Source organism: Enoplosus armatus, chromosome 8 (genome assembly GCF_043641665.1).
Source record: "Enoplosus armatus isolate fEnoArm2 chromosome 8, fEnoArm2.hap1, whole genome shotgun sequence".
NCBI classification, from domain to species: domain Eukaryota; kingdom Metazoa; phylum Chordata; class Actinopteri; order Centrarchiformes; family Enoplosidae; genus Enoplosus; species Enoplosus armatus.
The window spans coordinates 2,132,479-2,145,708 of NC_092187.1; the positions used below are offsets into that span (position 1 = coordinate 2,132,479).

Here is a 13,230-nt window from a genome sequence, read left to right on the forward strand (position 1 = left end):
GACAGACAGACAGACAGATAGGTATAGGTAGGTGTAGGGAGGCAGGAATGCGGCGGCGGCGGCGGCGGCAGAGGGGAGTGGAACAGGCTGCATCCAAGTGCAGAGAGAGCGATGAATGAAGGCCTTGGTCCAGAAAGAGGTTACCAAGAGGTTGGTAACCCTGGGAGCACTGGAAGGGGGAAGAGGCCGGTCGCAGAGCTGGGAAGGGTGTTGTGGGCGTATTCTACTCAGAGGAGTCACCTGGACCACGTGGGGGGGGATTGTGGGAAGAGATGCAGCGCAGAGCTGTCCCCGGCCAGACATCTCTGGGGAGGCCGTGCAAGAGAAAAACATGGTTCAACATGAGTTCAGTGGTTTCTTTGGTAGAGGGTAATTTAGGCAGGTATAAAATGAGCAAATTTGGGAAACCGGTCAACAACAGTGAAGAGTGAATGTGATGAGTGTAAGAATGACTGTGTTACCATCAGATGGGGCAGTGACAAAGTCCAGGGAGAGGTGCGACCAGGTTCGATGGCAGAAGACCGGCGGGGGGGGGGGGGGGGTGCTTGTCCAGACAGGAAGAGCTTAGCATGAAGCAGAAGGCAAAAGGGCATTTCTGGGTCGAAGGTTAAGCTCACCAGCGCCCTCTGTATTACTGGTGAGCCTGGCCTTTTACCAGTCAGGAGGAGACAAAATGGCCGGCCGTGCCGCAGAACAGACACCTGTTCTCCAGAAGGAGGACAGCCCGGTTCCGGACTAGCTGCAGGAGTCAGATGATGCCAACGGCAAGAGAATTATTGATGTATTTTTCCATGGCCTTGATTTCAGGTGTGGACAGGGAGAAGACAATGCAGCATGACAATGACGACTCCAAAACGGCTGCCATGGACCTTACTGGTGAGGCCGGAATTCAATGGAGTAGTCGGCCACACTTCTCCCTCTTTGAACCAAGTTGAACAGGCTTCTCTGAAGCGCAGGCCTGGGATTGCTTCTCCCATTCGACGGTGGCCCAGCCTACCATCGAGCTGGGAGATGATGTAGGCCACCCGGGATCTCTTTGAAAGGAAGCAGGAAGGCAGGAGCTCAAAACTGAGGGAGCACTGAGTGAGGAAAGACCGACCTCTACCAGGAGCCCGGAAGTGGAAAGTTGGAGTTCGGCTGCCAGTGAAGAATGGACTGGGGTGCTGGGTGGAGATGCTGCCACTGGAGTCTGGCCAGAAATGGCGAGCTGCTTGATCTGCTCCCGGATGGATTCCAGAACCAGCTTGTGGCTGGCGGAGATTTTTTTGTGGCTTAGTGTTACTTACTGTAGTAAGTGTTGCTTTATTTATTTCTTTGGTCCATTTCATGGTGGTTCCGTTCAAACTAATACTGGGTTTGGTTCACTTTCTGTTCAACAGGTGTCCTAAGGTGGTGTGATCTTGGCGCTAAAATGAACTATAACCCCTCCTGCCCCTGCCCCCCATGAAGTCTGCCACCACCGCTACTGGATTTGATTAAACTCTTGGTATGAGGACTAACATGATTAAGATTCATAATTTTTGATTTTACAGATTTTTATCAACAATGACAACAAATGTTAAACAAAAACATGTTGAACATGCTGTTTACAGTTTACAGTAAACTAGGTCCTCTCATGAAAAGCACACACAAAAAACTAAAAAAAACAACACACAATTAAACTGCAAAGGGTTGTCCTGACAATAGTATTTTTAAAATCTTATTATCATCATTTTTTATATTCAAAATAGACAACAGCAAATTCCCTTTGTTTGAAAAATGAAAAAAAAAGCCTGAGCCATAAGTATAAGTACATAGCAAATACAGCAGAGCAGATGTGCCTGTGTGCATAATTTCTTGCTTTTCGTCATCATCAGATTTACAGATGGAACAACGTAGACACATATACAATTGGTCCAATGCTATGCTGTTAGCTATTTACATGATCATATTGCAGTTTTCATTTAGCGGTTCATTAAATTTACACCAGACTATGCGACTCTGATATGAAGCTCTGTGACACTGCTGAGAAATACTGTTGATACATGCTGAATCTTTACGCACAAAGATTACATCTCTTCAGTCGAGGTTACACACACACACACACACACACACACACACACACACACTTCATTAAGCCCGACTCTCATTGCGACTACGGCTTAGCGCTTTTTATTCTAGAGGTTTCAATGTGCTCGACAGACCAAATCAAGCGAACCCGACCACTATGGCCAAGTATTCGTTATCTGGACTTGGGTGTCGTGGAGAGCTGGTAAGATGCAAGCTCATTTGCATGAGAGGCCAAGACACCCTTCAGAAACCACAGAGCCGTGCAGGCCAGCCCTACAGTCAACACTGGCCTTTTTTATCTCTATTTCTATCTCCTTTATTCTCCTATTCTCTTTCTTCACACAAGCGCACGCTCTGCCGTGCACAAAAGAATAATAGGCGCGCACTGCAAAAAAAAGGTTAGCGAGAGATTTCATTTGCTATCAAAGCTTATCGGCCTCATTTTAAGATAGTTCAGTTTGTGAATTGTTTCAGGACATTTCCTCCAAAAAAAGAGAAACTGTCCCAGAGTTTTTAGTTTGCCGACTTTATGATTATTCCCTGAAAGAGGTCATTTGAAGTGAAACTGGCGGAGTTCAAGAGAATGAACAGCAGTAAAGTTGCACAAAAATACCCCGAGGAGTGATACAAAATACAAGCCCTTGCCAAGTTTGTAATTTTTACAGTGCAGGAATATGAGGACAAGCACACACAAACACACATGCTCTCTCTTTACCCCCCCCCCCCCTCTCTCTCTCATAAAAGGCGCTCTCTGGCCTCTTTAGTATTCTGATGTGCTTCGTGATTCTCTGTCAACATTTGACTTCACAGGCGGTGGGGATCAGACTCATACAGAGAGAGGCCAGCCGCCCCGTGGCTCGCCACTGCAGAGGACTGTAGGTGAGGATTACATGGACAGAGAGACAGACTGACAGAATGACATAGGGAGACGGACACCGACTGTCCTTACACCTGGAGTTAAGGGGCATTAAGTAATCTTTGACCTTAAATGATCTGCATTGTCGGCTATGTAAATGACTCTTAGGAAGCTCTATTGATAAGGTAACCACTTTTATTTCGTTAGTTTCTTTTTAATATTACGCTTTTTTGGGGACCCTCCAGCGGCAGAATAGGGAGTACGGAGGGAAGGAAAGTGATGCTGCATCGCTCTGCAATGTAAAGCTCTTGTGATTCGGAGTTAAGCGCCTAGCTAGAACGGGAACAAGGATAGTTGCGTGATTTGCTTCGTTTCGCGATGCAGTGATAAGTGGTTTAGCTGATTTAACCAGGGAGGAAGTGTTTGAAAGTATCGCTGTCGTAACAGCCACGCCTCTACAATAAAGTCACTGTAATGCTAGCTTTTCATATGCGTATTCCTAAGGTTACACGGCAGTAATGTTTCGATTAATGCTCATATGTGTGGTCGACACCGTAGGTGGATAATGTTTGTAATGTTCGCAATGTTTGTTCGTCCTGTAGCTCGTACGGCGTTAAATGGGGAAAAGGTGCAACGGAGAGGAAAGTGAAGTAGCTGAACATAATTAAAGACCCCTGGAAACATCAGTATGCCTCGCCGTTGTCTGGCCGGGGGGGACGCCACAAGCTACGAAAGTGCAAACTGCAAGAAGCGATCAGTCGAACTGCAGCACGTTTTTGACCCCCGTCCCCTGTCGACCTGAGCCACGGCGGCCTGTAACTGTCACCGAACAGTAGCGTCAAATTGTCACAAAAGAGACAAATAAACTTGCTAATTACGGCCCGAGGGCCTGCAGATATATTACACTCATTTTGTGGGAGGAGAACAGTTTTACTTATAGCCCCTTTAACATTCATCTCACACCCAGTTTGCTCCTGGATATGATTCAGCGGGAGTACATTTACGTCTGACATTAAAATGCGACTGCAGTATACACAGTGAAATTGGATTTCTCTTTCCCCGCGCCCAAATGCAGATTGTGTCCTTTACGTCCTTCAACGCCGACGAGTAAATATCTCCCCATGTTTGTTGTTCACCCACGACCATCCCATTTCTGACAAGTATTTCACAATCTGAGCCGCCCGTTGACAGTCTGATTTGTTTTATTTCTGTCTTTAGCTGGTGTCATGTGGATTGGAGTTGCTTTACATTAAGTATTTAGGACGCCTCAAAGTGTCTGGGAAGGGGAGGTGACATCCACACACACACTCGCTTGCTCAGAGGAATACATTTATACATGCTGGTGCAGTAGTATCCTGATAGTGATAAAGTCCTTAAATTGTAGCGCTTGTGACCAAATGCTGAACATCTTCGCATGCTTACATGCTGCATGATTACTAACAGTTCAAACCCCTAGCGGAGGGTGAGGGGGACTGAACGGCGAGCTCTCTGCTTCCTCCACATCTGCCGCTGAAGGGCCCCGGAGCGAGGCACTTCAGTGTGTCTGGTGCAAGTTCTAATCCCTGTTGCGGTTACGCCTCCGAGGCGGATTAGAAACACATGCGAGCACACACTCCTTACCGTCAAACTCCCCCCAGCTGTTAGCTCAGTGCTCATGCTGACCTCTCGCATCTGTTTTCATTACCCAAAGCCACGCTTCTATTAACTCATAATACATAAAGAGTGAAAAGGGGGGGGGGGGGGGGGGCACAAAGTTTTGTTTTTGGGTGTCTCCTCCCATTTGGGTTAGTTTAAGTTTGGTTGAGGTGGTTTGAGAAACATGACAGCTGACACGCGAGAAGATTGATACCACTCTCATGTTTATGTGCTAAATATGGAGCTAGAGCCAGCAGGCCATTATCTTAGCTTAGCATGCAGACTGGGAGCGGGGGGGGGAAAACTAGCTAGTTTGGTTCTACCACCATATCTTTAAGTTAAACTAATCGCCTGCTGCCTCTAGCTTCGTATCTGTAGTGCTATACACATTGATGCTATTGTGGTTTTTGCAGGCATCAGGTATCAGGACGGATAGTTTGGATCTCTTTCGGTCGTCGCTTTTGAAGTCGACACATGCTGTGAGTCTGAATATGACTGCCTGGATAGACATTTGTCTTTTTATTGGTTCTAAATTGTTCACTGCAGTATTTGACTGAGCTCTGATACTTCTGAACTCGTCTCATCCTTTATCTTGTGTATAACCTCCATTGGCAACAGGGATTTCCCAAACGATTCAAGCACATTCACAGAATGACTTGTTGCCCCAACAAAGTTTGCTTTCTTCTTACTCTGACTGGCAGAGCTTAGTGTTTGAACCTGAATCTTAGATTCGATGTTGTAGGGCTGATTATGTGTGTCCACCCATACAATTGCATATGCATGGGAATTTGCATGTATGTGTGCAAATATCGTTCGTGACGAGCAAATCTGCGGGAACTCGATCCTGTGCGTGTGTGTGTGTGTGTGTGTGTGTGTGAGCACTAAGAAGGAGTGATGGGTTAAATCCAAAAGGAATTTCTTCGGTTCAATTCATTCAAACTGTGAGACGCTTGTGACTAAAGCTTACCTCTTAAAGGTTCCCTGTGGACATCTGTACCGAGTAACAGTATGATTATGAGTATGCGCAATTTGAGCGTGCGCCTGTGAATATTTCCATTTATCGATCCATTGTCTCCACCACCTTATCCTGTGCAGGGTGGCGGCGGGCTGGGGCCCGTCCTAACTCACTGGGAGGTGGGGTACTGAATGTGCTGTCATTGAGGAAACCCGCGCAGACGCGGGGAGAACATGCAAACTCCACACAGAAAGGCCCCACCGACCTTCTTGCTGAGAGGCGACAGTGCTAGCCGCTGCGCCACTGCACCACCCGCGAATGTTTCCTGTACTCTTTATGCACAGCATTTTTGCAGCGTGGCACCGCCAGGCACCCTAACCCTAAACCTAACCCCCAGGCATTTATGTGCTCCACATGATTTATTGTAATAACATAATCCATTAAACCTGCAATTGCTTGATTTTTTTTTTTTTTGTCCACTAGGGGCAATTGTCATCACAACATTGACGTCACCTTTCAAATTGGCAAACTTGCTGGCAAACAGTGGTTTATCTACACATCCTGCTATTATGGTGCTCGTTTCTGTCCACCTGATAAATGCAACTCTATATTCATGCTCTCATAACTCTGTTTTTGGTCTATGCCGAAATGCTCCACTGTGTTCACCCACTAGTCGCTAACTGTGTCTGTCTCTGGTGATAATTCTCAGGTTCATTACTAAGTGACCTCTCTCACATTGTCACGTTGTTTTCACGTTGTTTCCACGTTGTTTCCACATTGTCATTTGGGCTGCACAGCACACAACACCCTTTACTCTTAGACCCTCTGGTCAGAACGAAAAAAAAAAAAAAACGCCTTCCATTGATGGCAGATTATAGAAAGCTCCATTTTTGTTTGTCTACGTGAAGGCATTGTGTCATTGTCAGCTATTCGTTTTGTGACTTCCAAGCTCTTTAAGACCAAAACAATTCTTAAGATTCAATTAAAATAGAAGCTACCTGCGTTTGGTGGCTGTGTGATTTTAAATTGGGTTTCCACTTACTTTACACGGGGGCTGAGCAGATTAATGAATTTAATCAATTTTCATGCCTTTAAGGAGCTGCTAATCCACCTAAAACGCCATTTCATCAGTATCAGTTTCATTGGAGATTTTTGTATCACATCTTGTTCTAAATTCTGTCTCAGAGTTTTTTCCACCCCGCTGAGAACAGCGTGTGTGTGTGTGTGTGTGTGTGTGTGCCGGCTGCTCCTATCAGCTACCCTCGGCCTGCTATCACCCAAAGGAGTGGGCCACCACAGCACACCGAAGCCATCATATTCATAATGGAGATAAAATTAATTTGCTTTCCCCTCCACTTCCTCTATCTCTTATTCGCCCTCCCTCCATTTCTCCCTCTCCTACACTGTTCCTGCATACACTTGTCTCCTTATCCTAGTGTGTGTCCTGCCCTCTTGCCATCTTCTTTCTCTCCTCTGGTTTTTCCGTTGTCTCTCCACCATGTTGGGGCAGGCCAGCCCCTACCTGTGTCAGGTTTTGCGTACCAGACAGTGGAGAGGACAACAGTGAGACATTAGCTGGCTGCTTTGAAAATAGGCTTGAGCATGTTCATCCATCTCTCCAGTAGTTATTGCTTTTTGTCAATTGCATTGTGTGTCAGCGCCATGCAAAAAAAAGTACATTTTCCTTATGCAGCCTATGCAAAGAGTGCTTGCTAATGAGTTGTTGTAAAGATTTGGTATCATCAGATGATACGTTGCTAGTATTAGCCTAGCGCCTGACTCTTTTTGCAGACTCCCACCTTAGTCACGATTGAGCGTGAGCATACATTTCAATTTTATATGTTGATTCAATTGATCTCTTAAATAAAAATACTACTAAATGTACAGTGTATATTAATCAACTGATCACGGAACTTGTCATATGACTGCAACTGGAACACCAGAGATTCCATACGTCAGAGATGTACGCCACCAAATTTCTTCCAAGCATTGTATCCTCCTATAATAACCTCTTCAACACTAGACACGCCTCCCAGTAGAGTCGGTCCACCCACTGCTAAACGAGGAAGTAATTCATTGAACAGTGGGTGGACCTGCTGCAATAACATCAATCCCATCCCAGAGACTGCTGTAAACTGCTGTTAACAGCAAACAGGTGGTGTATCAACCCCCCCTTCCTCTGTTCAGGGAAGGCCTTTTCAGTTTGACGTGACACAACAGCCTCTGCAATATGTACATTCGGTCATCAAAACAGTATTTTCTGGCTGGTAATGTGTTTACAATGCCGAGTCTTGTCATATGTACACACACTGTATTGGATGGCGTACACAAGAAAGCGTCCCTTCTACTTTTTTGTATGTGGTCCTTTAGGTAAACAAAGTGTGTCTTGGAGTGTTATTCGGTTTGAAAAATACGCGGATACTGCATTTGGCACATTTGGCACACATTCCAAGATACTACACCTGACTTCTTTTTGTGTGAAATTGCCAAATCAGAATCAGAATCATTCTGCCATGTACAGCCAAAACACCAAATTGATGTGCCTCTTTTCCCTAACGCTGGATCTAGTGTTTGAGATAAGATTTCTGTAAATTCAGATTACCTCTACATTGGTGTACGGCCCATTATTCCTATGAAGTACTTTCATATTAGACAAATCAGTAATGCATGACTTACATCCAGTGCCAGCTTGCGACTGTGTCATTGTGGGAATCAGTACGTCCTACAGTACGTGTGGCAGGGCAGAAAGTAAAGGTGTGAGGTCCTGGTGGTGAATGGACATATAAGTGTGGTAGAGTGAAGTTTGCACCCCATCACAGAACTGCAGTTAACGGTGATGTTTCTAAAAACTGTAACCATGATCTGTCCAGAACCTTAACCATGTGTTATTGTTACCATATCTTTCCCATACAGGTTATTTGCCATAGCCACAATCTTTCCCTAGCCTCAATCATACTGTAGTTGCCATACATAGGTATTGTAGGAATGCTGGCATTAGACGTTAAAAAATGTTCTAATTGAAGGTAATGATTTTGCAGAATTGTCCAATATCAAAGTTATGTCTTCGTGAAAGTGCTGAAATGGATGGTGTGACTCAAAATAGAGGTGCTGGTTTGTGTTTGCTGGCTTTTATGTGCATCTAGTTTTCCCTCCCTCAGCGAGGGACACTGCACAGTCAAGAAAAAAACAATTTCTTGTAGCTAGTCTCATCCATGGCGAAACTAATGTTAGCATCCACTGAGCTTGTGTGTTTAGAGTTGTCCACTTGCCTCAGACGGTGGCTTGTGGTTTCCCCCTGGTGTGAATCTACCGCCTTCCTTACTGCTTCCTCCATGTATAGATTTCATTGCAATAGGGAATTGTTATGAACCTTCACAGACAGACAATGGGTCAATGGGTTATGCAGGTTTCAAAATGGCAGTATTTTTTTGTATGTGTCCTTCCATCCTTCCGTCCATCCGTTTTCTAAACTGACAGACTGATATTTTAGCCACAGATCCACTCCAGATCCATAAAATGTGTTACGTGAAGAATGTTGAAAATACAAACCCACTGGGGAAATTAATGTCACGTGGTTGTTAAGTAATAAAAAAACATGATTTGTTCTGATGGAAAAAGGTATCCTCCATTAAAGTCAATGCAAACCATGTCGGTGCAGGACTCCTTCCACACTCACCAACTAAGGCAGCGTCCAGACCAAATCAGAAATCAGGCGTTGCGGCGTTTAGCGCAGGGATGCGTTGGGGGGGGGGGCACTGGCGTTTTCGCCGCAATGCCTGATTTGGTCTGAATGCAGCCTAAAGGAGTCAAGCACCATTTTTGAATTCAGATGGTCTGTGTTCTTGTGTTTTTTTTTGTTACTTTAGACCTTTTCCAAATCAAACAATTGCCTCGCAAGGATGATGATATTGAGTTGACAGCGAGGCTTATTGCTTGTCCATCCGCAGAATACCGGTATACTTCATGTCCCAAACAACTTGTTAACTCTTCACCACTGTGGATATCTAGGTAAGTACTTTATCTGTGATTTGCGCGTTTGTGGGGAAGGTGGCTTGGAAGGATTTTACAGATGAGGTGCATAACTCAAATCATATCCAAGAGGAGAGAAAATCATTTGATTGCACTACTTGACTTGGCGAGGGAAAATGATAAGGGCAATCGGTCCTCATCATCTCTCTCTCCCCCTCTCTCTTTTAATAATAGCATTGCCACTTTTGAGCACACTTATGTTGGCCTCCACAGCATGATACAATCACACTGACCTCATGTGATTTAATGCAATCAGCAGTCACAGCTTGTGTGAAATTGTATTGTTCTGTTTCAAAAGTAAATGGGGTATGATTCTGTGGAAATGAGCCAACAGTGTCGCCCCAGAATAATTCTGCGGGGGAATGATGAGGCGATGTCATTAAGCAGACAGTTGTGTATGAAAAGCTTTTGGCTCCTTCAGGGGTTGTGGAATGTGTTAATCATTTTGTAGAACAAAAAGGATTTGTAATAATGGAGGCTTCAAGTCAGCTGCAGCAGAAGAGGAAATCCAGTTGATTTCTAGGTTGCTGGTTTGTGGGGTCTGACATGTTTAAATGAAAAACATACAACCTTTTGTGTGAACTATGGCAGTTTGGTTACAGATCCATTTATGCCTGTCTGTCTGTCACATAAAGTATCTCTTGTAAAATTCTAACAAAATTTGGGATCATTACGGGAATAGTTTGATTCTTCATTTTGGGAAAATCTGTATCTGTAATACATTTCTGGAAGATCGGAGGCATGTTCCCTTAAACTCTTTCAAATCAAGGAAAAATCCCTTTTTTCTTCAATTTGAGGGTAGTAACATAAATGTAATAACATAATATAAATGGCTCTGTTCTATTAATGTAAACAGTACGCCATGACAGTGTGACAGTGAGCCAGCATGCACAATATCTGAAACCGAAGCAGCTAAATGGAATTCAGCCATTCATTTTGTGATTTACGCCTGTGCTTTTTCCTACTGTGACATGTCAAAATGTCTCGTGTGAAAGGGCCTGATTTACAGTGAATAATACTGTATGTTTCCGCTTTGCTTGGATCAAAAGGAATACAGAATGTCTTGTGTGCCAGTTCACCACACATTTAACCCAATGATTGCTTAGGGGGGGAAAAAAACACGTATTGAACATTTCATGCACTGATTGGCGTTTCACTACAGTCGTTGTCTTTTATTATCCAGGCTTGTTCACGTCAGATGAACACGCGGCTCATCGTCATTATTTTCGTGCAGCATACAGTAGCTGCCATCCATCTGTCAGCAACACTAAACCTTTCATTATAAGCCTAGTGGGACACAAAGCTGGTGGTAACTCACCATCAAGAAATTGTGACAAATTTGGAAATATCTGATCTGATCTAATGTACCTTACTAAGTACGCATATGCTATGTAGATTCATAAAATGGATATAAATACTTACTTAACTAATTTTCAAACCTAATTCAGTTGTCACCCTCATTAAAAAAAAAGAGTTCTCTCTCGCCCAATCAAGGTTTTGCATTCATCTGAAGCTGCCTCCCTGTCTCTAGCCTTGGGATTTCCATATAAATGCCTCTTTTCACCCCTCTTGCTCCCTTTTATTCTCTTTCACCCCGTTTCTCTCTCTTTCCTTTGATCAAGTGCTTTTTCCCTCGTGTTTGCTGGGATGTCAAGCTTGACTGCTTGGCAGTAGCCTTCCTTTTAAATGTTGTTTCTATTGCTCTACTGTCACACATCAGTGGCCAGAGACTGGAGTGGCAATGGAGGCTTCTACACCATGCACCACTCATACATTTCCCAATGATGCTCATTGAAAAGGTGATTTTCTGCCTGTCTGGAACAATAAAACAGCTTGGCATATAAAGCTCTCCCGGTATGAATACAGCAGAATTGAGCCCTTAAGGCCAGGATTTCATGTGTGAGGTCTGATTAAGACTTGTGCTCGTGTCATTAAGGGGTTTCGTTTTAGGTTTCAGGTTTCTTGGTGAATGAGGTGGAAGGATTCTGTTGCAGGAAAAACTTTTCTGTCAGGTTGTATTACTTTGAGCACAACATATTGTGTGGCAATAACTGCAGACACATACATTCAATTCAACATCCCAACAAACAATGGCCTCAAAAACAACCAAAACATTTAATCAACACCTCTCTCAGACACAGTGTCATCAAAAAACAAACATTATTGACTTCTTTAACTTGTGGTTTGTGTAACATTGAAATATTGCTGGAAGCAAATGTGTGCTTTGTTAGTGTCCTTACACACAGCCTACAGGCCTGCGTTGTGACAGCTGTGATCCTCTGAGGTAAAACTGGACTGGAAAATCTGTATCCAGTCTACCTCACTAGAAAGCCTGACTTAACAGTTTTTATTTCTTCACAAATATTTCAGGATTATTAAATCAGGTTTGCAGTCTAGTTTGAAGCACCTCTGTACATATAAGCTTTAAACTAAATAGATACATTTTTATTAAATTGTATGCATCTAGTAGGAAACGTTTAACGTTTTTTTTTTCCAGCTTTACAGAAATAAGTTAAATAATAATGCTGGTTGAGGCATCATGGCAAGGGGTAACAGTCAAAGTTTACGACAGTCTCTTGCTACGACAGTGAACAAAACCGTTTTACGGCAAGCATGAGTGTGTGGGGAGCTTGTTGTTAGCTGCTTAAATTAACTGCTGGAGTGTACGCTGTCATTTATTTCCTTCGCTTGGACAAAACATTCTTACGTTTAGGTTTTTAACCCTGAGAAATGGATGTCGGAGAGCTCCTGAGCTATCAGGTAACGTCGGGTGTTTTCTCCTGCTCATCGTCGGGGAGCTCTTAACTTAGCTAGCCTCCTCTCTCTCTTCATCGGATTGCACGCAAGAGCACCGGCAGCAGTTACTGATAAACGCTGGCAAGCAGGCGTTTAGTTCAGTCTCGTCATTCACACTCTGTTGTGTCTGTGTCGAGACCGACCTAACTCTAGTCCTCGTTTATCAATAAATGACGTTAGCAGCCGGCGTGCTAGCTGAGCAGGTTGCTAACATTAGCTATGTAGCTGCAGTGAATGAAGCGGGAGGCTGCCGCACTGGCTTAACGCTCGCTAGAATTGTCAAAATAGTTTTACACACAGTAGTAATTTAGACAAACACTAACCCTAACCCTAACCCTTTGTACGCTGGCTTCGGAGGCATTGTTTTGTCAAAGGCAGCCAATTCGATTACGTCTCCCTTCTTGTATGTGTTAGCCAGTGGCTTATAGAAATTCTTGTAATTGATGTAGTTTGTGTTCATCACACTAACGTCAGACGTACACGCTTCACATCGCATGAAGAAACGCATTATACCAATCACTAGTATTTAGTTGCATATTCGGCGCAGGAGTGACCCTTCAATAGCACTTTATTTCAGTCAAATCTCACCTTTTTACATTAGCTCAAACTGCTCGTTTTAAAAGCTATCATTTTCTCAAAGTAGCTGCTGATAGTGCAACAACAACAACTGCTGCTGTGTGGACGTATGTACTTAATGTGAAACAAAGAGTCAGATCAAAATGAACCGCGAAAGGTCCTGATGCAATGTTGCCTTACTGAGTGGAGATACAAAGGTGTATTCCACATTGTTACATCAGATATAGCAATACATTTTATAACTTAAATCTAATCAGTTATGCATGAAATGTAAGGCAGAGCCCCACACAATTTTACGCAAGCTACACCGTAGTCATTTCAAGAACTTGTCCTT

At 43.8% G+C, this 13,230-nt stretch overlaps 1 protein-coding gene across 2 annotated transcripts in view; it reads left to right on the top strand.

Annotated features, from left to right (window-relative positions):
* The first annotated feature begins 12,146 nt into the window (after positions 1 to 12,146).
* The window catches only part of ctnnbl1 (catenin, beta like 1), a 51,989-nt gene continuing 50,905 nt past the window's right edge, over positions 12,147 to 13,230 (top strand). For both annotated transcript variants that reach the window (XM_070910467.1, XM_070910468.1), the window contains exon 1: positions 12,147 to 12,284. In XM_070910467.1, coding sequence (XP_070766568.1) covers positions 12,255 to 12,284 — 30 coding nt within the window. In that variant the 5' untranslated portion in view covers positions 12,147 to 12,254. The remainder of the gene's footprint in view (positions 12,285 to 13,230) is intronic.